This window comes from Corvus cornix, chromosome 20 (genome assembly GCF_000738735.6).
Source record: "Corvus cornix cornix isolate S_Up_H32 chromosome 20, ASM73873v5, whole genome shotgun sequence".
Taxonomy (NCBI): domain Eukaryota; kingdom Metazoa; phylum Chordata; class Aves; order Passeriformes; family Corvidae; genus Corvus; species Corvus cornix.
The window spans coordinates 78,608-102,001 of NC_046349.1; the positions used below are offsets into that span (position 1 = coordinate 78,608).

The window sequence follows — 23,394 nt, forward strand, 5'->3', positions numbered from 1 at the left end:
AAGATCAGACAAACAACAGGAGTCTGTCAGCCAGGACCTGTGGAGCCACGGGAACCACTCCGCCCGGCCCCAGACCTCGGGAAAAGCTGAACCAACATGAGAAAGGACACCAAAATCCACCAGCTTCATCTGCTATGAGGAGGAGATCAAGGCCAGAGGTTCAACAGGTTCCCATTTGTTTTGCCCACACTGCTGCGTGAACTTTTTTTCCCCTTCCCTGAGACAAAAGCCGGGTGTCATTTTGTTCCCCCTTTCCATGCAGCCAGCCGGTTTGTTTCTTCCACTGGCATTTTGTGGGATTTTTTTTGTTCTGCTGTGGTGTGGGTGTGTGAGGGGGGTAAGGTTCTGGTGGTTCAGCATTTATTAATTTTTTCCCCGTGTTGTGTGGGCACTTTGTTTGTCAAGAAACAGTTGATTTTTTTTTTTTTTTCACTCACTGCTATTCATTTTTCTCGTTGGCAAAAAAAAGGATTGCTGAAGCCCTTTTCTTTAGAGGAAACACTCATTCCAGAGCATTTTCTCCTAAACTTGTCTCTAAACAGAGACACTGAGGCAGACTCACTTTTAATCACAGGGAGGCCCAGCCTGGTGGTGTGAGGGAAATGTGGTTGACCATGGCTGAAAGAGCCAAGAGGGCTCTCTGGGGGTTCGCACTGGGTGTAGTGGAGTGCACTGAGTTTGTTTGAATGGACCAGTCGCCGCTGGGGTGCACTGGGCACTGCTGGGGAGAACCAGGCACTGTTTATGCAGGCAACATCCCATTCAATAGGCCCTGCAGAAAAACTGGAAGTGATGCAGCACTGTCACAGCCCAGGGCTTTGCTGTAGCCCCAGGCAGGTGCTGCATGACCTGAGCCCTTTGCAGCCCATTTCATCCCCACCTTGCAGCCCAAAGGGAGAGAGGCCTCCCTCTTTGCCATTCTGAGGCCCCCACCCCGTGGCTGAACTCTAGACTCACCGGGGGAACATCATGTCTGCCCCACACTGACTTCTGGCTTCATGTTGAGAAAAATGAATTCAGGAGCTTAATTTTTAGCAGTATAATATTGAACATTTATTAGTAGAACAAAGGCATATCACAGCACTGGAGCACTTACTTAGCAATATTGCCAGAGGCGCGGCTCCATTCATTTTACTGTGGATTTAAGTACTCTCTCAATCTGTTACGTATTCATTAAGCCCAGAAAGTAATTTACACTTCACTCAACTTTCCCCCCCTCCTGTCTCTGCCCCCTTCTGCCAGCACACTGCCAGCACGCCGCCACCGGTCCTCTGGATAGCTTCAGAATTGAAGGCAGGCACCCCCCTCCGGTGCCTCCTCATTTGTAGCTGCCAGTTTCCTTGGGAGGTGTGAGTTTTGATGAGATAACAGACTTCCTGGGATGCAAGCGGTTCATCTTCTTTGTTTCTTTAAGATGTCTTGGTTTCTGCCTCTGTAGTTTCTCAACTTAAAGGACATTTATTATCATGTGTTTATTACTACGTTTCCCAACATGTTACAACTATTTTGAAGTTATAATTTACCTTAATCTCATTTCTAATTAACTACATTTTACCTTAACACTATTTCTACATAGTACATCATCATTTATAAATGTTAAAATCATATATGTGAAAGACAACGTTTATCATTCACTCATTTACCACAATATCCAACCAGAGTCCTCGCCTGCTTCACATCTACCTGCCTGGCTCTGCCCAGACAGTTTTGTCCCCAAAACATACTCTATTCCTGCCCCATTCAAAAGGCCATGAGGCAGGCACCTTTGCTATAAAACTGCATAGTCAGTTAAATTCTTTGGAAGTGCTATGGTCCCACTGAGCATCACCTGCACATCTCAGAAGGAATCTATCCTCCCAAAACCCTAGTTGAAACACCTCCACTTGGGATCAGATCATGTCATGTCTGTGCAGATGACAGGAACCCTGGTGCACCAGACACCATGATGAGAACAAGTCTCATTTAGTTTACATCAGCCCAAACAGATACACACTCATGACCCCATGCTGTCCCAGCATAGTCCTTGCTGCTGTACTACTCAGGAGGAAGGGTAAAAGGGCAGCAGTGAGGACTGTAAGAAGCAGGTTGTCCCCCAGCTCCAGAGAGCAGCTACAAAACAAAAGCAACATCAGAGAGAGTAGCCAAAGAACTTTTAGTCATGAGGAAATAGAGCCAAAACAAAGCCCACTTCAGCAGGTCTCTCTCTCTAGTCTGTCTCTGCACCCACAGGATTTCATTAAACTTTCTGATCCTATCTTCATTCCTGCCACAATCACCCCTGTCTTTGAGTAGTCCTCCACTGAAGAGCATTTATCCATTGATGATCTTCTCACTGATGTATCCAGGCATGGTATAGACCAAAAGAACCAGGAAGATTGTCAGAACACTAACAATGAAGAGCACAATTATGTATTTCTTGTACCGCTTCCAGATAAAAAACACAAAGGTCTTCATGGGATTCACAAACCAGTTGAAAGTTGTTTTTGGCCGGCTAGAACAGGAAGAGAAGAATAGATAAGCACAGGCTCAATCCACAGAGCATCACATTGGCCCTTCTTTGGTGTCCTGCTACCCTCATGAATCACCAGCTCTTCCTGCTGCTTCCAGGCAGGATCAGCCCAGGGGCTACAGTAAACACAGTGCCTGTGGAAACGCTAGAGACAACAGGATGGGACTCTTGGAACAGTGCCCCCGTGGCCCCAGAGCTGTCCTTCACCCATGTAGACAAGGGATCGCTTCACACAGACAGATCTGACCACTGTACAAGCAATGTTATGGCACAGCTGCCTTGATTATCTTCCTGAGATCAATCGTGGGCCAGGTGCTGCAGACCCAAGTCCTGTGGACCCACCTGAGCTCTGGGAAACCCTGGCAGTCCTGGTCCTGTAGACCCTACTGCCCAGAGCCTCAGTGCTTGCCTGAAAAGCCAATACTCCCAGCTTCCATACAAACAGCTGCTGAGAACACAGCACTGTCTATCCATCCTAAAGGTGATAATACAGATACTCACTTGGGCTTTTCGAGGGGTTCAGGCCCTTTTCGGCCCAAGCCAACAGGACTTTTGTCAGCCTCCTCCACAGTCAGCAGCTGGAACTCTGCTTCCACCTTACCCTGGAGGGAGAATGTAGCTGAGCCACAGTTGAATGTGTTGCTTCACAGACCAGCCTGCTCACCACATACCCTGCCACAACTGGGTATTTTTCTCCCAGTTCCACTTACAGATGGCTCAAAGCTTTTTTCTCCATTGCTAGAGTCTTACTTCACAGCCAGGAGAAACTGTGGCCTGGTAAGAAACTAACTGTTTTTCAGACAAGGAACTGCATTTTAATGCACTCCCCAACTACCTGATTTGTCTATACCCTCCCGCAGTGGCACTGAGCAAAATTCACCCTTGGGGACACACAGTGGTCCAGCAGTAGGTCCATCAGGAATGAGTCTGTCCCAGGTCAGTTGGCACCTGCCTGTCTTGGGCAGGCCGAGTCCCCAGGACAGGCTTCTGCTGCTGTCCTGACTGGCTGATGGGGAGCCATATGCCTCTTGCTTTGGAGTAGGAGTGAGCAAGGAGCACATGGTCTGGGGTGTTTCAGTGGGAACACTAAATTCCTAAACAAAGACAGCTCCCCTCAAGGGGCACTGCTCTATGGGAAGCTCAGAGGAACACATGAAGCTAGACACCCCTGCATGCCACAACCACCACAGCAGCTGGTTCTTCAGGGTAGATGAAGTGCTGGATTGGCAGTAGATGGAAGAAATCTTCAGGATCCTGCATAAGATGGGTCACTGCTGCCTCTGTAGGTTGTGTGCATGTAGGACAGGCTGTCGTATCAAGGCAGAGGCAAAACACTGGCTGTGCTCACCAGTGCCAGAACCCCACCCTACCGTCAGGAGGTACTTGTTCCCACTGGGATCTGTGAATTCCATATCCTCTGGTTTGACTGAGCTGCTCCACTTTTTTTTCTTTTTCTTCTTGTACTCCCTCTCCTCTCTCTTGTCATCTTCTTGATCTCTGAGTTTGATGAAGGGCCACCAGCCCCTCATGCGCTTATTTCGGAAGATGGAGAAGCGAGGTGTTGCATTCTCCTTGGCCATTTTGATGGTGCAATGCTCAGAGCTCTTGGCTGCCCACACCATGTCATGCAGCTCCAGCTCAATGGAGCCTGCAGGCACAGAGAAGAGACCACACAGTAAAACCGCCATGAGTAGGTCCCAGCTGCTGCAATGATCTATCAGAGCCCTGCAAATTTACAGATGGAGAACCTGAAATTCTGCGTAAGAAAGGACTAGCTCAGGAGTTAGAGACTAAGAGGCAGAAGCCACAGGTCTCATCTTGTTTTTGATATGGGCTGTTTAGTGAGTTCATATGGTGAGTTATTTTCACCCCTTTACCATGTCCCACCGTGCTCTCCTCACATGTCTAAGCTCATCTTCCTCTCTAATTCCTGGAAATGTCAATTAAAATTATAAAATGGTAATGCTTTAAAATTATAAATGCTTTCCAAGTTTCAAGTTTGTCTTAGATCTGCAATAGTCTCCGTTCATTTCTGTGTTTGGCCTTGTGCCTCTGTTCTGCTTGGAATGAGCTCCTGTCCCACTTTGGCACTGAGCCCTTGCAACAAATCAATCTTACAACATCCTGGTCTATACTGGCAAAAGCAGACAAAGGATGTGAGTGTTCTCTGCTCAGTTCCAAGTGAGACTGCATCTGGATACATTGCCCAGTTTTGAACCTCAAATACAAGAAAGGTGTCAACTAAATAGTGTTTTAGTGGCTGAGATAGTCAAGTCTGTAGTAGGTGCCACAGCAGGAGGGGTGAGAGACACATCTGTTCAGCCCAGAGAAGAAAGGTCAAGAGGGAGATCTTACTGCATCTTTCACAGCCTAAAGGAAGCTACAGAGCAGATGGAGCTAGACTCTTCTCAGAAATGGAAAATGAAAGCACGTAAGACAACAGACACAAAATGCTGCCAGTAAAAAAAACCTGAGAATTGTGACAAAGGTGCAGCCAGGAAAAGGGTCCCAGAAGGCTGCTGGGATTCCATCCTTGGGGATAATCAAAACACACCCAGAAAATGTCCTGAGCAACCTGACCTACAGTGCATCTAGCCTTGCTTGGGGCAGGAGATTGCAATGAGCACTGAAGAAGCCCATTACTACCTAGAAGTTCCTGAGATTATACATGCCAGAAATCATTGGAACTGCTAATGCTTTCTTCAGTGCCTCATTTCTTCATGGCTGAACCACTGGAAGTGCCTCATGAAGTAAAGCTGCTTAAACACACTATGAAAGGTTAAAGTGTAAGGAGAGTTTTAATGTGCCCAGGAGATAGTAGGGCAAAGGGGCTGCTTTTTAATAGGCTAACATTTGAAGAAGGGAGGAGCAACTGAACAGAGCGCTATAAGCTTGGGGATGACAGCAGAGGTGGGAGAGAATCAGCAGTATTTGTGCTAGCATCATGCAGGGGGAATCACCACTAGCTCTGTTTCAGCACCAGGCCTTGCTGCATGCCCAACTCAGCAGGTCTGATTACTGGGAAGTACCAGAGCATCCAGGGAGCTCTGAGCCCCCAGCAATGGGATGCTGTAACTCAAGTGCCAATAGTCTCACAAAGGCTGTCAATAGTCTCACACGGGTTGTTCCCTCTGCCCACAACATAAGATCCTGGGAAACCGTTTTTAGGCCCAGACTTTGGGGTCTGCATATCTAAGAGCAGGGAAAACAAGCAAGTTTATTGGAAAGGTTGTGAGGAAGCAGAACCTGGAAGTCCTGTGGTGTGACAGGCCCTGAAAAAAATACACCAAGGCCCTGGGACAAGCATGCAAGCACTACATGTCTGTGTAGGGGAGGTGCCTATCTCTAAGGCTCTGTCTATAGCTCACATGTGATAAAACAGCCCAGGTGACTGCTGAGCTGAAGAGTTTGATCTGATGGTCCTAGTGTCCCTTCTTAGAGAGCTGAATCCCAGGGAAATGCTGTAATACTCCAGCAAGGTGAGGGACAGGTCACCCCACTTCCAGCAGGTAACACCATACCTAGAAAGTCATTAGCTGAAATCCTGTCGTAATCCCAGACCTGGAGGACCAGAACAGCCGGTTCCCGAAACTCTGATTCCTCCATGGAGAAGATGGAGTCCTTTTTCTTGTAGGTGATCTCCTTCTCAGTCGGGAGATAATTGAAGCGGAAGATGAACCTCCAGTTGAAATTGCCTTCCCCAGTCAAGGAGTTAAAGTGAACATCTGTCTCCTGCTTGTCATGGTCAAGACCCTTTATCCAGCTGCAGGAGAAATTCAGTTACCCCCTACTCCTGTGAGCCAGCCTCAAAGGCAGAACAGAAGGATGGAAGCACTGAACCCCATGGAGTCACAGGAAAGGGTCAAACCAGAGCAACACCTGGACAACATCTCTAGGGGTACAGCAGCCCATGCAGAGGACTGGAGTGGGCACCTCACACCAAGGCAAGGGGGAGAAGAAGTTCAGAGGAGACAAGTGAGTGTGTGGGCCAGGGCAGGGAACAGGGCAGTCAGACTCTGGCCTCCCACTGATTCCCACCAGACCTTTTCACGTAGATGTCGCTGGAAGGCTCTCCTGTGACTGGGTTGACATCATCAAGGATCACATCGTCCGTGTTCCAGATAATCACACGGAGCTCATAGCTGTGGGAAGGACACAGAGGTGAGACACATGCCCTTGTCCCTGGTGCCTGGGAGGGCAGGTCAAGCCCTGAGCACAATGCCAGGGCAGCAGGACTTGAACCTTCCTAGCAGTGTGGTTCCCTACTCCTCCAGCCAAGCACAGCCCAGCAGTCTCACTGCCAGGCATAAAACCCTTTCTGGACACTACAACACTACAAGACAAACACCCACAGTCAATAACAGGGAGCTTTTGCAAAGTAAATCCCTGGTGCATGGGAAACCCACCCAGCTCTACTAAGCCATAGGAGCACAGAAAAGCTCAGGCAGGAAGGGATCTCTGCAGTCTCTGCTCCAAGCTCTTGCTCTAGCTTCACAGTAGGTCGATTGGTCTGCATTAGTTTTTTTATCACCAAGGATAATATCCCAGCACATCTGAGTCAATCTGTCCCTATTCCAGGGTACCTTCACTCTCCCTGGGAAAATATTTTCCCTATATCCAGTTGGAGTTTCCCTTGCTGCAATTTGTGTTCATTATCTCTTGTCTTTTCAGGTGCACATCTGAGAATAATCTGGACCCTCCATCTCAAAAGCACCATTAGGTCCTTGAAAACAACAGATTTCCTCCTTCAGCTTCACTTCTCCAGGCTCCCAAGGACATCCATCCACTAGCCAGAATAGAATTTGATGAGTAGCTCTGGCCTGGGTTTCTATTACCTTTATGTCCAGCCATTAATCTGCCCTTCCCTAAACCTTTGTGCAGCTGAAGCTCTTATGGCCCATGCTAATACACTAAAGAGAACATCCTGTGGTCAGAGCTGGAGCAAAGAGGGCTGCGTGCCACACTAGCACTGACCCTCAGCCTGTGCCCTGTGGCACATCCAGCCAGCCATGGCAAGGGACATTGACTCACCCTGCAGCCCACCAACCCCACCCCCACAGGTGCTACCTGACAGGCAGTCGTGGCTTGATGTTGACGGGTGGTGGTGCAGGGACATCATTTGGAAACATGTCAATCCACATGTGCAAGGAGCCCTGGTGAGAGAAGACAGCAGAGATACTTCAAAAGACAGACCACTCTCCAGCTCTTCAAGGAGCAAGGGCTTTCCCACAAGGAAAGTTTTCATCAGAAATCCACTGCTTAGTTCTCTCCATTCCCAGCACTTGAGAGTGACATGAGATTAGATTTTACAAAGGGAAAAAATTAAGGCTACGAAAGATTGCTTACTTCTGCTCTCAAGAAAAACCACTTCACTTATACTGAATCCATTTCAAACAGAGGCAAACATGACCCTCTGTCTTAATAAGGATGGTGATGCAATGCTTAAGCAAAACCAAGAAAACTAAGAAGAGTTGGGTCTGACTCTGCTCTCCCCACATGCATTTCCAGTGCCAAACAAAGCCATCATGACTGCAGAACTCTGCTTTGTTCAAACCTCCAGTACCCAAGGGAACAGGAGATTTCAGTGCAGGACATTAAAATGGTGAGTTCAGATGATTGCATTGCACAAAAATAAGGATGGATGTTTCTTCTCCAGCCAGCAGTTACATCATGCCCCAGGGAGAAGCTAAGGGTACAGAACAAGGTTCTTGCAAAACAGCAATGATAAGGGACAATGCAGAGGAGGCAGGGATAAGCAAGGATACCATCACCCACAGGGGTGCATGGTGGCAGGGCTCAGAAGCAGAGCAGGTCTATTGCCACCCACACAGCATCCTCATCAGAGCAGTGCTAAATGGCCTGCGGAGACAGGAAGGACTCTGGGTCACTAGCACTGTGAACACATCAATGGACAGAAGTTCCTTGAGGAAAGGGTATTCAGAAGCATCATGAGAGGTCACAGGGTAGATGTGCGCAAAGAACCAAGGCCCATGTCCTCACTTCATAGCTGGGCCAGCCATCCACAGACACAGACACAGTCACCCACCCAGGAAGGGGACAATGCATAAGATTCACAGGAGACCAGACAGGGGGCTGGAAACCAGCTGTCCAGAAGGTCCTTCCCCAAAACAATGTTGAGGTTTTGCACAGAAACACATCTCACCTGCACAAGCCCAGGGTTCTCTGGGTTGTACAAAGACCGGATTTCCACATGCTCTGGTACCAGCTTGTACCCATATCCTGGCATCTCTTCCCAGTGTTGCAGGACATACAAAGCCTTATGTTCAACATCCACCGACAAGTTCTCATCTGCCACTCCTCTCTTGTTCCTCACAGAGGCCTCTGCAGCAGGACAGGGAGAAGATGAAGGCTTCTGGCCAGCAAGAGTCATGTCAGGACATCAGTCACTAGCACAAGTAACAGAAGTTGATGTACTGGGCAAACAAGCACCTCTCCAGAAAAACAAATGGGGAGAAGCAGGAGGGAAAAGATGAGGTGAGTGAGTTCAATATGTTGCAGTGATGAGAGAAATGGCAGGCAGGACAAAAACAAGCCAAGAGAAATACCATGGAAAGGGCAAAAAAGAATTTACTCTGGCCCTGGGAAAAAGATCCAAGGGACATTGAGGAGGACATGACCCTCTGGGGCAGTTTAATCCCCACATCTCTGTGGTAGTGCCAACAGATCCATGGATGAATTTTTGCCAGAGAAGTGCTACTGGAAAGCATTACTTGCCACTTTCAAGACATGCAGCTGTGCTCTCTGTTAATGAACACTATGTGTGACTAATTGACTCCTTTGGGACAGCGAAGCCAAATGGCAGTTCAAGACCGAATCTTGCTGGTGGGAGAAAAGCCAGAGCCAACAGGTGAGGACACAATGACCCACCCACTCCTGGGTTTATGGAATGCATCTGCTCTTTGGATATCAGTCTGAGAACTAAGCCATTCCAAGCAGTGCTCAAGCACAACAGAGGTTCACAGAGCACCAGCTGCAGCTATGTTGGAACCAGAGCCAGCTGCCAGGGAACACCAGGAGAGCACCTTGTTTCTCCCTCCCCAGCTATCCAGTGACCTGAAAAAAAGGGGAAAAGAGCTTTTGGAGGCTCCTTGCCCTGTCCTGAGTAGGATTATCTTCCCTTCTTTGCATAAGCCATAGAGACCACCAGAAAACTGAGGAACAGTTGCACTGAAACAAGGAGAAAGTAAAGTTGGCCAGACACATAGGTGTCCTCAGTATGAGCAGATGAGGCCAGGGATAATCCTTCCTACAGGCTACATGGCATTGCCTTGCAGTACTCAGCCATTCACAAGTGGGCCACATCTGCTCTAGTATTTCCTTGAATTTGGATTCAATTGCACAGGTGTTGGCTGCAGCAGGGGCTAGCATTTGCTCAGGGAAGTTCTCCATCACTGCTGGTGGAGGCTGTGAAAGGTCGGTGTGTTCTTGGACATCTGTGGCCCTGGCTCAGGGTTTGTAATGCCAGTTAGAAGGAAAGAAAACTGCAAATGAGAAGCAGAAGCTGCCCACAAGGTGGAGATCAACAGTAGAAAAGAGCAGTGTGGAATCACCCAAGGCACCTGAAACCACTGGAAGCACAGAGCATTCCTGAACAAAGCCAGCTAAAAACAGGAAAGAAGACTGAAAAAACACTCCCCCCTCCCCCCCACCCCCCCACAAAAATACACCCGTAACAAAACAAAAAAAATACCCACAAAAAAACCCAACCCAAAACAAAACATTAAAGAAAACCAAACAAAAAATCATCACCACCAAAAACCAGAACCAACCAACCAAAAAAAAAACCCCCAAGAACTCCAAAACACCCACAACCCCAAACACGACTTCATTATCTTGCTTATAGTGATCATAAGCAGATAAAGGTACAGCTTTGTGACAGTGCCAGCCATCAGAATAAGCTGGCATAGAACAAACCTTCATGATCAACACTGCCGTGCAAGTGGGTTTACTTTGTTCCACCCACTGCCGGGGAAGCCACTTTGGTAGCTAATGGCCTGGATCACATTTTCTCCCAGTGCAACACTGTCATCCACTGAAACCAGAGCACTGAACACCAAGGATGCACCCCACAGTGACCCAAAAAACTGGGCCATGCAGGGCACAGAGTGGGAAAGCCAGCCTGGACACCTCAGGGAAGAGAAGCTGGTGGGCTCCCAGACCACCCACCAGCACATGCATTGCTGAGCACGGGCAGCTATTTAAGGGAGCAGTTCAACAAGCCCCCTCTGTACCTTCAGGAAAAGCCTCTGGAGGGACCTTGAATATTTTATTGTCCACTTTGATCTCCTCCCATCTGTACTCTGCAGCAGGGATTGAATTTTTCTTGCATAAGCTATCCAAGATCTGTGTAGGTTTAAAAGCATCTCGCCAGGTGTTGTAGCCATTTCTGCGTGGAAAAAGAAAACATCAAGAACTTCTTCAGTTTAAGTTTCTTTTCTAGGCTGTGAAACAGTCTTCCTTCCCTACAGCACAGCCTACATCACTAGAACCCTGCTCAGATTTTCACTGGGAAAACCCTGGGCTTTCAAAAGGGTTACAAAAAATCTTAATGAATGAAAAGCTAAACAAACTCCATCCCGACAGAACAAGCTGGACTTCCACCCCACAGAACTATTAGCTTCTGAGCAGCAAGAGCAGTTCTAGCTTCAGTTCCTAAGTGGGAAAGAGGTTTTTGCTGTGCTGGGTACTCAACTCCATGCCCACAGCTAATTTTCCAATAGCAGGGTAGGAGAAGTTTGCAGAAAACTGGTTGAAGACACCAGAGAATCCACATGGAAGGAGGCCAAAGGAAATCAGATGTCCCGAGTGTTGCTGCTTACAAAATGCTGCCAGAGAAACTGCCGTATTTTGTGAAAGGTCGGTGTCAAGAAAGCAGTTTTCTCACAGAACACCAATATGAAAGCAATAAAGAATTTTTTTTGCTATATTATGCAAGGCATATTAGTTTGCAGTAGGAATTAGCTATCACAGGAAGCTGGTACATGTCTAAAGAGATAGTTATTAATGGAAATTGTAGTGAATCTGTGGAGCACCTGCAAATGCATATTCTGAATTGCAGAACAGGAGGAGCTCTGTTACCCACATATCGCAGGTGAGAAGAATGTCTGTGGCCCTAATGTGTCACATTGGTACCTACAAGTCATACTGTGCAGCCACTCCACAGTTTGCCCTGTGCTTGCTGTAGAATCGATTCTCCAAGTCAATCTTGGTCTCCCCAATCAGATCATCAGATCCAACCAAATCATGGTCAAATATTGCCACAGTGAGTTCTGATTCCATAGGAAAGGAGACTGTCAGCTCCACAACTCTGGACAGAATCAAACAGGGAAAGTGAAATTAGCAAAGAGGATGGGAATGAAGCACATGCTCTACGCTTTGATAATCCTACACAATTAAGAACTGTATTTAACAACTTAAAGGCCTCTGATAACCTTTGGTTCTCTCCAAATTCAGTATGTGCAAATTTCAGTGTGCATGTTCAAACAAAGGAATTACTTTTCCAGGAATGTATGGCTTGGATAGAGGACCTGGAGTTAGGGGAAAAAGCTCTCCAGTGCTTGGCTTCCAATTTTAAATCTTGGGTGTGCTCGCCTCTTAACCCAAAACATGATGGCTCCTGAGTTAGCTGGAGGCAAGAGACATGCCCAGGAGCTTTGTGTTAAAGCACAAGACTCTCCATCAGAAAGGAACAGAAGACCTCACATGCTGAGCCACATTCCAAGTCCCAGATTCACACTGTTCTTATTAAACCTGCTAGATGAAACCTTGCGTACTCTCCAAACACGGGATTGAGCTGCTTTGGGATGTATCGCTCCTTTGTGTCCTTCTGTTGCTTCCCCACAGTCACCACCACATAGGGGTCTGCTTTGCCATTGGGGTCTGCTGGAGACAGATTTGTAGCCTGGAATATACAAGAGGTACTGCTGTACACAGCTGTGGAGAGCACCCTGCACAAGGAACACTGCACAGGCCTGACACCACCCAAGCCCACTTGGCTAGGTCCCTCCAGCAACTACCCTGGCAGTGAAACAGCCACTTGTTCCCACAGAAATCCTCACTCTACAAGCCATTGATGTCTTCAGCTGTGGACCCACCCACTTGCTCATGATCTCAAGGCAGATGTAAGGAGCCAAGAAATGCCTATCTGGCCTTTTAGCACCTCCTCAAGCTACAAAGCATGGAAGACTCTCCATGGACAGGATGTAGGTGTCTTCCACTGGGCTGGCAGAAGCTTCAAGCCAGCATCACATTTTTCACAAGTGCCACTGCTCACATTTACTGAGCAGAGAATGGCAGAAGGTCCATACAGAGGGGAGAGACCACCAAGCATTACTGCCACCTCCACCAGTCTTACCTTAACAATGTAAACTCTTACAAGAACCTTGATGGGTCTATTCCTTGGAATGCCCTGGGAGACCTTGGGCTCGGTAACAGCTTCCTCAGTGGGGTAGACATAGAAGGAGCCCTGCAGAAAACACTTTTCAAGGAACAGCTGGATACAGATGGGAATATCTCAGAAAGTATTGGAGCCACCAGCTTTACTTGCCAACTAGAAAATCAGAGCCATTTCCCCATGCAGACCACAGACACCCTGTGCCCATGGAGACAGTCCTTCCCAAAGGTCCAATCATGTCCACATGGCCCAGGCAATCCCTGCTTGCAATTTAGGCTGTAGGCTGTTAGACCACTGCCAATGTCAGATCTGAGCACCTCCAGTCACTTTGGACTGCCAAAGACAGAGGACACCAAAGGTTTTCAAGTGACAGCTACAGCTTCTGTAGCTCTTCAAGGGCTCCTGGATGGGAGGATGATGCCTCTTTTAAATAAGTTCTGCTAATTTTAAAACCAGTGAAGCTTACTAATACTTATATGCATATTGAATACACCCAGAGGCCGCAACCAGAATGAGTCCTTTATGCTTCATGCTTTCTCCTTGTAGCAGCTGAAAAATCTAAATCAGATGGATTTATAAGCTAACAACAGTAGGACCACAGTACAATTGGTTCAACAGGCACTAACAGTACCCTGGTCGTGCTGCAGCCCAACCTCATGTCACCCTGCACATCCAAACACCCTGCAAGGCTTTGCTGGTATTAGCTTTCTCTGAAATACAGGTCATAAGGATCTTCCACAAGCAGCACAAAGGTCATCCAAATGTAACAGTACCTTGTACTTCCCCACATAATGTTCATCCTCATTTCCATCTTCATTTGCTTTGCCACGATGAAGGGGGAAAACACACAACCAGTCTTCAAAATTACCAAACTCATTTTCTAGCTCAGAGCTGTAGATCTGAAATAAGTAGAAAGTAATTTTGGGCCTTTTCCTGCCATCTGAAAGGGAAGGAGAGTCATCCTTTCTCTGCTTCAACCATTTCACCTAGTCCTACCTTACTCCTGTTATTTCTCAGTGCAGGGTGTTAATGGTTTCCCTGCTTGTCCATGGGGCCAGCCTTGGATGTGGATGCACATCCCAGCTTGGCTCCAAGGTCTTACTAGCTGCACCAAAGTTCAGCAATGATCGGGCCTCAGCACACACGGCAGGTTCTCCTCCCAGCATAACTTCCACTGCAGGAAGGTGAGGAGGACGTGGACAAAAGGCCAGGGCTGAAAGAGACTAGGTCACCCTAATTATCACCTGAAGGGTGGCAATGAATTTCCTCTTGGGTTGAGCAGGTTCAGCTTCAATCACTGCCTCATCCTCTGCTTCCATGTCAATGGAGGATGCATTTAAATTCCCTCCATCTAGAAATGACAGCAAGAGATTAGGGAACACTGATTTTGCCCATCATGTCAAGTGTCTCTACATGAAATTACCCCAGCCACAGCTTCTGCTTTCACCCAGGGCTTTGACCTGTGTCACAGCAACTGGAGCTATTGCTGTTTGTAACAGGTGTCCTTCTGGCATCTCAGGTTTCCCAGCATGGCATGGCTGGATGGGTGGGGGGACAAAAATTGGCACAGACCTGACTGTCTGCATGGCTGCTGTTCAGACAGGAATTGGGCAGAAACCAAATGAAGGAAGGTGGTTGGACCAGCTCACAGGTGCTGCCAGGGAAGGCACAGAGGAGAGCTCACCCTCATCTTTGGATGAGTGCTTATTTGCTGGCCTGCTGGTTTGGGTGGCTAACCACAGCCACTTTCTGCACAGCTAGCTGAGCCAGGAGAGACTGTGTCTAGACCTTTCTCAGGGGCACCACCAAAACAAGGACAGAGTGGGTGTGTCCTTGTCCCATTTCACAAGGCTCCAGATCCCTCTGGTGCTAATGGCATGCAGGTACCCTCAAGCCCTCTCCTTATATTGTATTTACGTCATTTTTATACTTCACACTTTCCCGGGTCAGAGCTATGTGAGTCACTGCTTACACCTCTGCAAACCTGAACCTACAGCTGTAACATTGTTCTCAGATCATAAAAAGATTGTTAGTACTGTCTTTCTGTTACCTCCCGTTACCAAGTGAGTATCCCATGAGCACAGAGTGATGCCCAGCTCCTGGACAGTTTTCCCTGTCCACCATCCTCTCTCTCCATCCCACCACTGCTTCCCAATTTCACCCAGACAATCCCATGATCCCTGCAGATAATTTTTCTGCATTTTTCTCCCACAGGAAAGCACTTGCTTTAACACAATTTTTCAAGACTCCACTATTTTCCAGGACTTTTCTGACCATTTTCCAAACTTTTTTCAGGAAAGTTTGGCATTTTCAACCTGAAATAGCCTGTTAGCCCTTGTTGATGTCTTCAGCCTCTCTGCTCACTTTTATGTTGTCATTGCTGAATGTTGCAAGGTTGTTCTCTGCACAGACGCCATTCCCACAAGCCCAGTACCCTCTGGGGTGGAATAAAATCCTGGTTCTCTCCATTAAAGAGTGGGGTATTGCTAGAGGACTCACCTGCATCATTCAGGTCATCTTTCTCAGCATCTTCCTCATCACTGCATTCCTGAAACACACATAAACAGTCACCTCAGATCCCTGACAGCAAAGGCTTCTCCCTCCAAGCACAGAACACCGACATTTTCCTGCCAAGAGAGTAAGTAATACATAGCCTGAAATCATTCAGCAATAACAATAATGATACCCAATGAGTGTCTTAATGACTTTCTCTTCTCCCCAGATCCTTCTGCTAGCTTCTTTTGATTGGAATTTAAGTTGGACAGGGCAAGGAAGGAAATTTGGAGCAGACTTGCTCTCCTAACACATACTAGGACATAAGCAGGACAGAGTAAGCAGCATGAAAGCCCCTGTTAAAATCATCAACGTCACATTTTCAGGAGGCCCTCAACAGAAGCTGCCTCATTCTCACCCCACTTGGGCACCAAGCCTCAGGGATGTTTCAATACCCACCACGCGCTGAAATCAGCCCACCTGGCAGATGCTTGATACCTGGCTACCTTAAGTATGCTTGAAACACAGAAGTCCACACCTTCCTGCAGATCCATGTGAGGAGAGCTCCTGTAACACTCAGTATTGTTGAAAACATCTTCCTCAGGCCAGTGCAGCCTATTTTCCCTTCTGTTGGCAGCTGTCACAAAATATTACCTGGTTATACAGCTCTTTCAGGGACGCATAGTACTTGGACCACCAATCCAGTTCTTCCAGTTCTAGTTTTTCCTCTTCATATTCATCTTCCTTCTTTACAAGCTTATTGATAGGAATTTTCTTCAAAGGAGCCTTGAGAGAACAGAGAAAAGGGTTCAGAGGGAAGAAATTACCACCCAGGACACTCATGTACCCTCCTCCTTGGAGCCTCTGGCAAAAGCTCAGCATTCAGGCAGAGCACAGGAGGTGCAAAGCTGCCTGTGGCCCCAGGTTTGTTCTTTGCTACAAAAGAAGCCATTCTCAAGGCACAGGGCAGGTCTCCTTAGTCTCCCTGTGACAGAGCCCCAGCACATGGCACTGCCAATGAGCAGGCAGGAGAGAGGAGTGTTTCAGTCCAGAGAAAAACCTGGTGGATGAAACCTAACACTGAACTTTGGAACTCTCTTTTCTGTTTGTAATCTACAGTTGGCTTTACAAACTTCAAAATTTGTTGGGCCCAACACATAACTCACCTTCACAAAACTAAGGGGGTGAGTGCTGGAACCTGGGTCACTAGCTGCCCGTCCAATATTTACCACAGTCTGAGATGGAAGACGGTGAGATGAGACTTTCCAAGCTGAGATGAAAATAAAGAGCTTCATGTTTCCATGCATTTATTTCTGCCCACTACTTCCTACTTTTGGCCACAGGAAAACCCTTCCTGTTAAAACACTGTCGTGTGATTGATTTTAAAGCTTTTCATAGCAGACCTTGCAAAAAAACCTGCTGTAAATCCAAGTACAGTACTGAGATTGGCCACCATCATCAACATGCTTGTTGCTGACTCCCAGGAATTCAGAATTATGAGATATACCTGCCCTGCTCAGACATAACCACAGATGAATCAATATTTGACTTCTTCATGCTTCCAGATAAGGAGCGCTAGCTGTTGCTATCATAGAACTATTTAGCTTAACTATTACCCAATGAACAGACCTTGACCTGTGAGAGAACTGAAAACTTTTCAGTCCTTGGTCCTAGTGGACCAGCTTCCTAAAGATGGAGGTGTCACTGAGAAAATTCTTCCCTGTGAGGGTGGTGAGGCCCTGGCACAGCTTGCCCAGAGAAGCTGTGGCTGCCCTATTACTGGAAACGTTCAAGGCCTGGTTGGATAGGGCTTGGACCAAACTGGTCTAGTGGAACGTGGCCCTACTCATGGCAGAAGGTGGAACGAGATGATCTTTAAGCTCCCTTCCAACCCAAACCATTCTGTAATTCTATGACCTTGTGATTCCAGGGAGAGGACTTTGCTGCCTGGCTAAGAGGGAGTGGAAGAGCCAGGGATCTTTGCCACTGGCAAAGCCTGCCTGCTGTCTCCATGAGAACCTCTCCAAGCAGCTCACCTTTGGGTACATCGTCTGGTTCCTCCTCCAGCTCTCTGGGAGAGAATTTCATCACATCGGACACAACATGGCTACCCACCAGCACAGTGCGCCCAAAAGCACGCTTTTCCACCACGAAGATGCTGAGGGGAGGGTGCAGGTATACTTGCTCTGGGAGCTCCTGCAAAAGAATTTTGCATGGGGTTCACAGGAATAAGGGTGATCAACCTGTGTTGAGCTATAAAACTATGGCAGCCCCATCACATAAGGAGAAGCCTGCTGGCACCTTGCAGCTATGCCCAAAAATCAAAGCCTTGCAGTGACAGACCATGGCTAAGACGGCTCTTGGTGGGCAATTTCACAAAGGTTTTGTTCTGCAGCTGAACCATGCGGCCACGGGAGAGCAAAATCCTGGAGGCAGTTCCCCTCCTGCTATCTTGCCCCATGCAGTGAGGTAGTGCATGGGTGCAGGGTAGCCACAGTGTACCCTAGCATGGCAGAATCCACCTTCCCACTCACCACATCCATGTATTTGACCAGCTCAGTGAAGTTGGGGTTCTCTTTGTAGGACACAATCACCTCTGACTCCACCTTCTTGCCAGCACATTCAATGATCACCTGGGGCTCATCCACCTCAAACAAGTTCACTCTCTTCAGGTCCCTCAGGCCCCAGAACAGGATCTGAAGCACAACATGAAGCTGCTGTCCGAGACATGCCAGGCATGGCACTGCCCATGCTGCCACCCCCCACCCACAGGACACAGTTCCCAGAAGAGGCACAGGCCTGCTCTCCCAGCTCAGCTGCCCAGCAGCTCTACCTGTTGAACTACTCAGATGGTTTCTCCCTCATGTCAAGCACCTCCATTTCTGGCATCTGCTCAGGCCTCACAGGCTCATTTGAGCTCCAAACTGGACTCCCTCACCAAGTCTTGCCCTCCACCCAGTGGCAGCTTAAGGGGAAAGCAAGTGCAGCAGATGGCAGCACACCTCTATTCGAAACTCCTTCAGTACTGGGCGGATGCCCTCAGGGATGATGAACCATCCAGGTCCAGCATGGGGGTCTTCCAGGTAGTCGGGCTCTTTGGGCTCCACGTCCTCCGGCACTGATGGCTGAACAGGTGGAACCAGGACACAGCAGGTGATGAAAGTCATTTCTATGCCATGCCATGCCATGCCCCCTCTCCCCTTCCTCTAGTTCTGTGCTCACAGGTTGTCCCTGCAGCCTCCTTTCAATTGAAAGCCAGATGTAACCTCTAACTTGGAATCCTCTGGTGGGCCCCATGCAACCTTACCCACACAGCTCTCCTCCGAGAGCTGGCAACCATGTGCAGCTTCCTACAAGCCTGTTACCTCCAAACAGCCACTGTAATCAAGCTCAATCAGCTCAAAAGTGGCAATGAGCTCTCCCGCTGCTTTGGTGCCTCTGTAGAAATCAAAGAACTGTAGGGCAGGCTTGGTGTACGGCTCATCGACCAGCTTCACCTGGGGGACAGCAAAGGCCTGCCCAAGGAACTCAGGGGAGCCCTGCAGGAAAGAGGGGAATGAATCAAATCATCCATGGGTTATCTCACCACCTTGAAGACCACCAATCTGGTGGTCCAATTCCAGCCAATCTGGGACAGTACAAGACTACTCTTCCACCCATGTCATCCTCTGCTTTGATTTCCTCTGCTCCATCCAGAGCTAGGAACAGATAGGGCATGTTTGCAGCATCTGCTCTTACCTTACGGTTCATCTCCATGCAGAACTCATCAAATGACCTGGCATAAGCACCAGAGGACATCAAAGCTAGATCAGGTTTTACAGAGTCTCTTCCAGAAAGGGTTTGAGTATCTCCAAGGATGGATATACTACCAGCTCTCTGAGCTACAGGCCCAGTGTGTGATCTACCTCTGTGTAAAACTTGCTTCCTTATATCAAGATGGATTTTCTTCTTTGCCAGTTTGTGCCCATTGCTTGCCATTGGGCCCCTTGGTACCTCCATGAGAATTCTGAACTGACCTTATCTATCCTTTCCCACCAAGTAGCTGCAGACAGCAAAAAGACACTGGCTTTCCCTCGACCTCTGTAGGCTGAATATACTTGGCTCTCCTCCTCTGTCCTGTGCTCCATCTTGGTGGCCTCCTCTGGAGTCACCCCAATACAAGAGGATTTGTCTTATACTGGAACCCCAGGAAAGCTGCTGAATTATACAGGAGAACCTGGTGCAAGTTATGTCATTAGCCTTAGGATAACAAAGAGGCTCCAGGGGATAGTGTGACTTTAAAGCACTAATAAAGAGAGAAAAGGGAGAGCTGAGGAGGGATGATCAATGATAGCTGGGGACACAGGGGAAGGAACAGCCTTAAAAACAGTATCAGTTCCTGCAGGCTATGAGCCCTCTGCAATGTGAGACAGCCAAGGAAGCAGAGATAGTGTTTCTTCAAAAAGAAGAGATCCTGGATCCAATGAGCACTCATCAGCCCCTGATGAGTTCAGAGTATCTCTGAGTCAGAAAGTCTTAACCACAGTCACAGTCCCCACCACTCACTGTCACCAGTGGACCAGGACCAAGCTGAATCATGGAAATCAGAGAAGTGGCAGCACTCAGACAGAGCTCCTCTCCCTTCCCTGTTCTGGAAACAACAGGAGGAGGGCAGCATGGCCATACTTACAAATTTATTGTGGCTGAAAAGATTGATTATAATGATGGGGGTCTCTGTTTTCAACTCTTCTTTCTTCCCATCAATAATGAGCTGGTCAAACAAAAGTAGCTCATTCCATGTAGGGCTCAGTGTCTCCTCCAGCATCTGCAGACAGAGACAAAAGGCCCAAGTGTTCCACAGTCAATGGAAACAAACCACATGCAGGAAAGTGAGGAACTCTGGGCTGATTCCCTCTCTCACACAACCACATGCAGCTGGTGGCTGGCAGGAGGGCAAGTTATAAAAGTATGGGATCAGCACTCAAGGCCAACTAGTACATGCCAATCAATCTCTGAGACCATGCTCATTGACTGTCAAATATTCTCTGAACATATCCACACTGCCCAGAGCATAGATACCTGAGTGCTTGGAGATACAAAAGTCCCAGGAGAACTGCCATAATACTGGGCTTAATCATGTCAGTGAGGGCACGGTCATTTTTCTCTCCCCAAGTTCCCAAGATGACAGAGGCAAGAGTTTAAGTGGTCTCACCCTGGTGGTCTGGCAGTGAGTTGAAAACACCACTCTTGCAAAAGGATCCGAAAGGCCGTTATCATCTGCAGGGAGGATCCCTCGAGCCTGATACAGATGGGCTCGGAGCTGGTAATAGCTGAAATCTGGTAAGAAAAGGAGAGAGGAGGTCCCCAAGTCCTGTATGAGGCCAAAAAAATGCCTGAAGGAGAAGGCCAGCCAGATAGGAGTGGACACAACCTGTGAGGAATAGCTACTACTTCTCTAGGGACTGTGGTTCTCAGGCTCAGTACATCTCAAAAGGTTTAGCCAAGCCAGACAAGCTCAGTGGGCTCCTCAGACACCTCTGGGAAGTACATGACATGTGACATGTGCAATGTTCTGCTATGAGCATCTGCTGTGGCAAAGCACCACCAAGCCTCATTAGGGGGGTAGACCTCGTGCCCATTGCTAATTTGGCAGCACATTCAGTGCCTATGAAGTACCCATCCTGTCTGCTGCTTTACCTGAGAATGTGCAAATACATCCTCATGAGATCAAACTGGACGTGCCAGTCCCAGTCATGCCTTGGAGATGACACTAGATCAGGTCCCCATTCTCAGACATAATTCTCAGATCACAGTGTGGCCTGGAGGTGAAGGGCTGTGGAGGGACAATGCATCACCACAGACACTAACCCATGGATGGGACCTCTTGCCTCCCTGCTCTCCTGCTTATGTGGAGAACCAGCATCTGCACTCACCATCCCTGCTGAGCCGGCTGGGAGGGCTGTATGCTGAGAGCTGGGATATCTCTGGCTCACTCTCAGAAAGGAACTCCTCAGGCAGCTCTGCCAAAGAGTTTTTCGCATATTTGGTTATCCCAAGCCACATGTAGATTTCCAGTTTGGCAAAGATCTCACCAGTGTGTAAGCCAGGGACCTGAAAGCACAGAAGGTTTAGCAGGTTTCACATCTCAGACCAAGATGATTGCCATCGGCCTGGGACTGACCAAAGAGCACAGGAGAGAGAGCAACACATTGGCAGAGGTAAAAGGCAGTGGTGGAGTGAGAGCTGTGTTTCCTTGTGAACTCCAGGATTTCAGGAAGGAGGGCTGAAAGCAAGGAGGGGGAAAGAGCATGAAGCAAGCAAGAGCACACAGTTTTGGTATAAACCCTACCTTCATAAAGACAGTCTGGATCTTTGCACAGTCTTTGCCTTTCTCCTCTTCAACTACTGAGTAGAGGATGTTTTGTGCAGGAATTCTGGCATATGCCACACGCCTGTTGTTGCTAAGCATCCAGATGAGTACATCAGGGAGAGTGCACTGGGGCTGGAGGGAGGGAACAGAGGAACATCACAGCAGAGGAACAGCATGCGTCATCCTCCTTCCACTGACATGGTGAAAGCTTCATCTCCTCACAGGAGGGACTCTGGCTGCATGGCAGTTTAGAGATCCAGAAGCAAATAAAGCACCTAACATTGGCCACATGCTTCTGAAAGTCAGTCCTGCAATATGGCTCTGCAGGTGCTGTGGTTTAACCCCAGCTGGCAACTTAGCCCCATACAGCCCCTCGCTCACTGTCTCTCGGTGTGATGGGAAAGACGATTCAAAAAGTAAAAGTGAAAGAAGTTATGGATTGAGATAAAAACAGTTTCATAGGGAAAGAAAAAGCTGCACACACAAGCAAAGCAAACCAAAGAATTCATTCCCCTCTTCCCATGGACAGGCACGTCTTCAACCATCCCCAGAACAGCAGGGCTCCATCACAGAAACGGTGACTTGGGAAGACAAATGCCATCACTACAATTGTACATCACTCTACCCTCACAGAGCTAAAGATGTGAAAATGATTTGACTTTACTTGGTGAAAGACTTCTCCAAGCTTCTACAGCATCTGTCCACCTAACGTCAGTAAACATGGCATTCTGGTTGACACTACAACAACACACTGATTTTTTTCAATACAAACAATGAAACTCTGAATATGGAGAGTCTCTGCTATGGATGAGAGTTTCTGCAAGTTTGAATCTGCAGAAAGTATCTAGGGTCAGTCCCTGGTGGAAGTGCAGGCAGTGCAGGCAAGGCTCTTTCCCCAGGCAAAACTGTCTGCTGCGGACAAGGCCTTGGGCTGGTGGGGCAGAGAGGCCCAGGAGGCCTGGAGCTGGCCCAGCTCTGCCTCCTACCCATTGCAGAGTTGCTTGGGTCCCTGCTCTGCCACCAACAGCCCTGCAAAGCTACCTGGCCTCATCCCTCATTAGAGCTATCACAGGAAATATGGTAACTTCAGTAGCTGGAACTTGGAATTTTACATAGTGAGGAAAGACAGCAGAGGAAAAGCTTCAGCTCAGACTGGTGAGAGCCCCAGCAGACAGCTCAGTATGCTCTCCTTGCCTACCCTGTTCAGCTCAGAAAAGGGGTTCCCTAGGAGCCACTGTACCTCTTTAGCCATGAAGCGTATCTTTGCCAGGATCCTCCTTGTCTCCTTAACCTTCTCCTTGACATTGTCACGAGTCAGGCGCCGCCTCACACGGAGCCCTTGCTTTGCATACAGGATCTGAACAGAAAGCACAGCTGTCACACAACCAGCCATACCCCAGTGCCACCATGGGGGGGGGTCTGCAGGCAGCTTACTGTGTGCTGATCGCATCCATCCTGCCCCATTGCACCCTGACCTCCACCATGGCTCACTGCCCAGTTGCTGAGAGCAAATCTCCATGAACCTGTCACAAGCCATTTAGCAAAGGGTGCCAAGAACTGGAGACTCATCAGCCCAGTCAATATCATCCGGTAAAAAAAGTCGATGAGCTTTAAAATCATTTGGGGCAG

At 48.2% G+C, this 23,394-nt stretch overlaps 1 protein-coding gene across 7 annotated transcripts in view; it reads right to left on the reverse strand.

Annotated features, from left to right (window-relative positions):
- Positions 1-1,024: 1,024 nt before the first annotated feature.
- LOC104698039 (fer-1-like protein 4) overlaps positions 1,025-23,394 on the reverse strand; it is a 46,173-nt gene continuing 23,803 nt past the window's right edge. For 6 of the 7 annotated variants that reach the window (XM_039563446.1, XM_039563447.1, XM_039563449.1 and 3 more), the window contains 25 exons: positions 23,006-23,122; positions 21,745-21,897; positions 21,329-21,506; positions 20,608-20,732; positions 20,086-20,220; positions 18,782-18,955; positions 18,419-18,541; positions 17,951-18,112; positions 17,453-17,612; positions 16,583-16,686; positions 16,071-16,202; positions 15,423-15,471; positions 14,168-14,274; positions 13,697-13,822; positions 12,885-12,995; positions 12,295-12,431; positions 11,667-11,837; positions 10,762-10,916; positions 8,673-8,851; positions 7,577-7,662; positions 6,553-6,651; positions 6,031-6,272; positions 3,880-4,157; positions 3,011-3,111; positions 1,025-2,491 (listed from right to left, as the gene is read on the reverse strand). In XM_039563446.1, coding sequence (XP_039419380.1) covers positions 2,311-2,491; positions 3,011-3,111; positions 3,880-4,157; positions 6,031-6,272; positions 6,553-6,651; positions 7,577-7,662; positions 8,673-8,851; positions 10,762-10,916; positions 11,667-11,837; positions 12,295-12,431; positions 12,885-12,995; positions 13,697-13,822; positions 14,168-14,274; positions 15,423-15,471; positions 16,071-16,202; positions 16,583-16,686; positions 17,453-17,612; positions 17,951-18,112; positions 18,419-18,541; positions 18,782-18,955; positions 20,086-20,220; positions 20,608-20,732; positions 21,329-21,506; positions 21,745-21,897; positions 23,006-23,122 — 3,585 coding nt within the window. In that variant the 3' untranslated portion in view covers positions 1,025-2,310. The remainder of the gene's footprint in view (positions 2,492-3,010; positions 3,112-3,879; positions 4,158-6,030; positions 6,273-6,552; positions 6,652-7,576; positions 7,663-8,672; positions 8,852-10,761; positions 10,917-11,666; positions 11,838-12,294; positions 12,432-12,884; positions 12,996-13,696; positions 13,823-14,167; positions 14,275-15,422; positions 15,472-16,070; positions 16,203-16,582; positions 16,687-17,452; positions 17,613-17,950; positions 18,113-18,418; positions 18,542-18,781; positions 18,956-20,085; positions 20,221-20,607; positions 20,733-21,328; positions 21,507-21,744; positions 21,898-23,005; positions 23,123-23,394) is intronic. The other variant, XM_039563444.1, reaches the window with a different exon arrangement.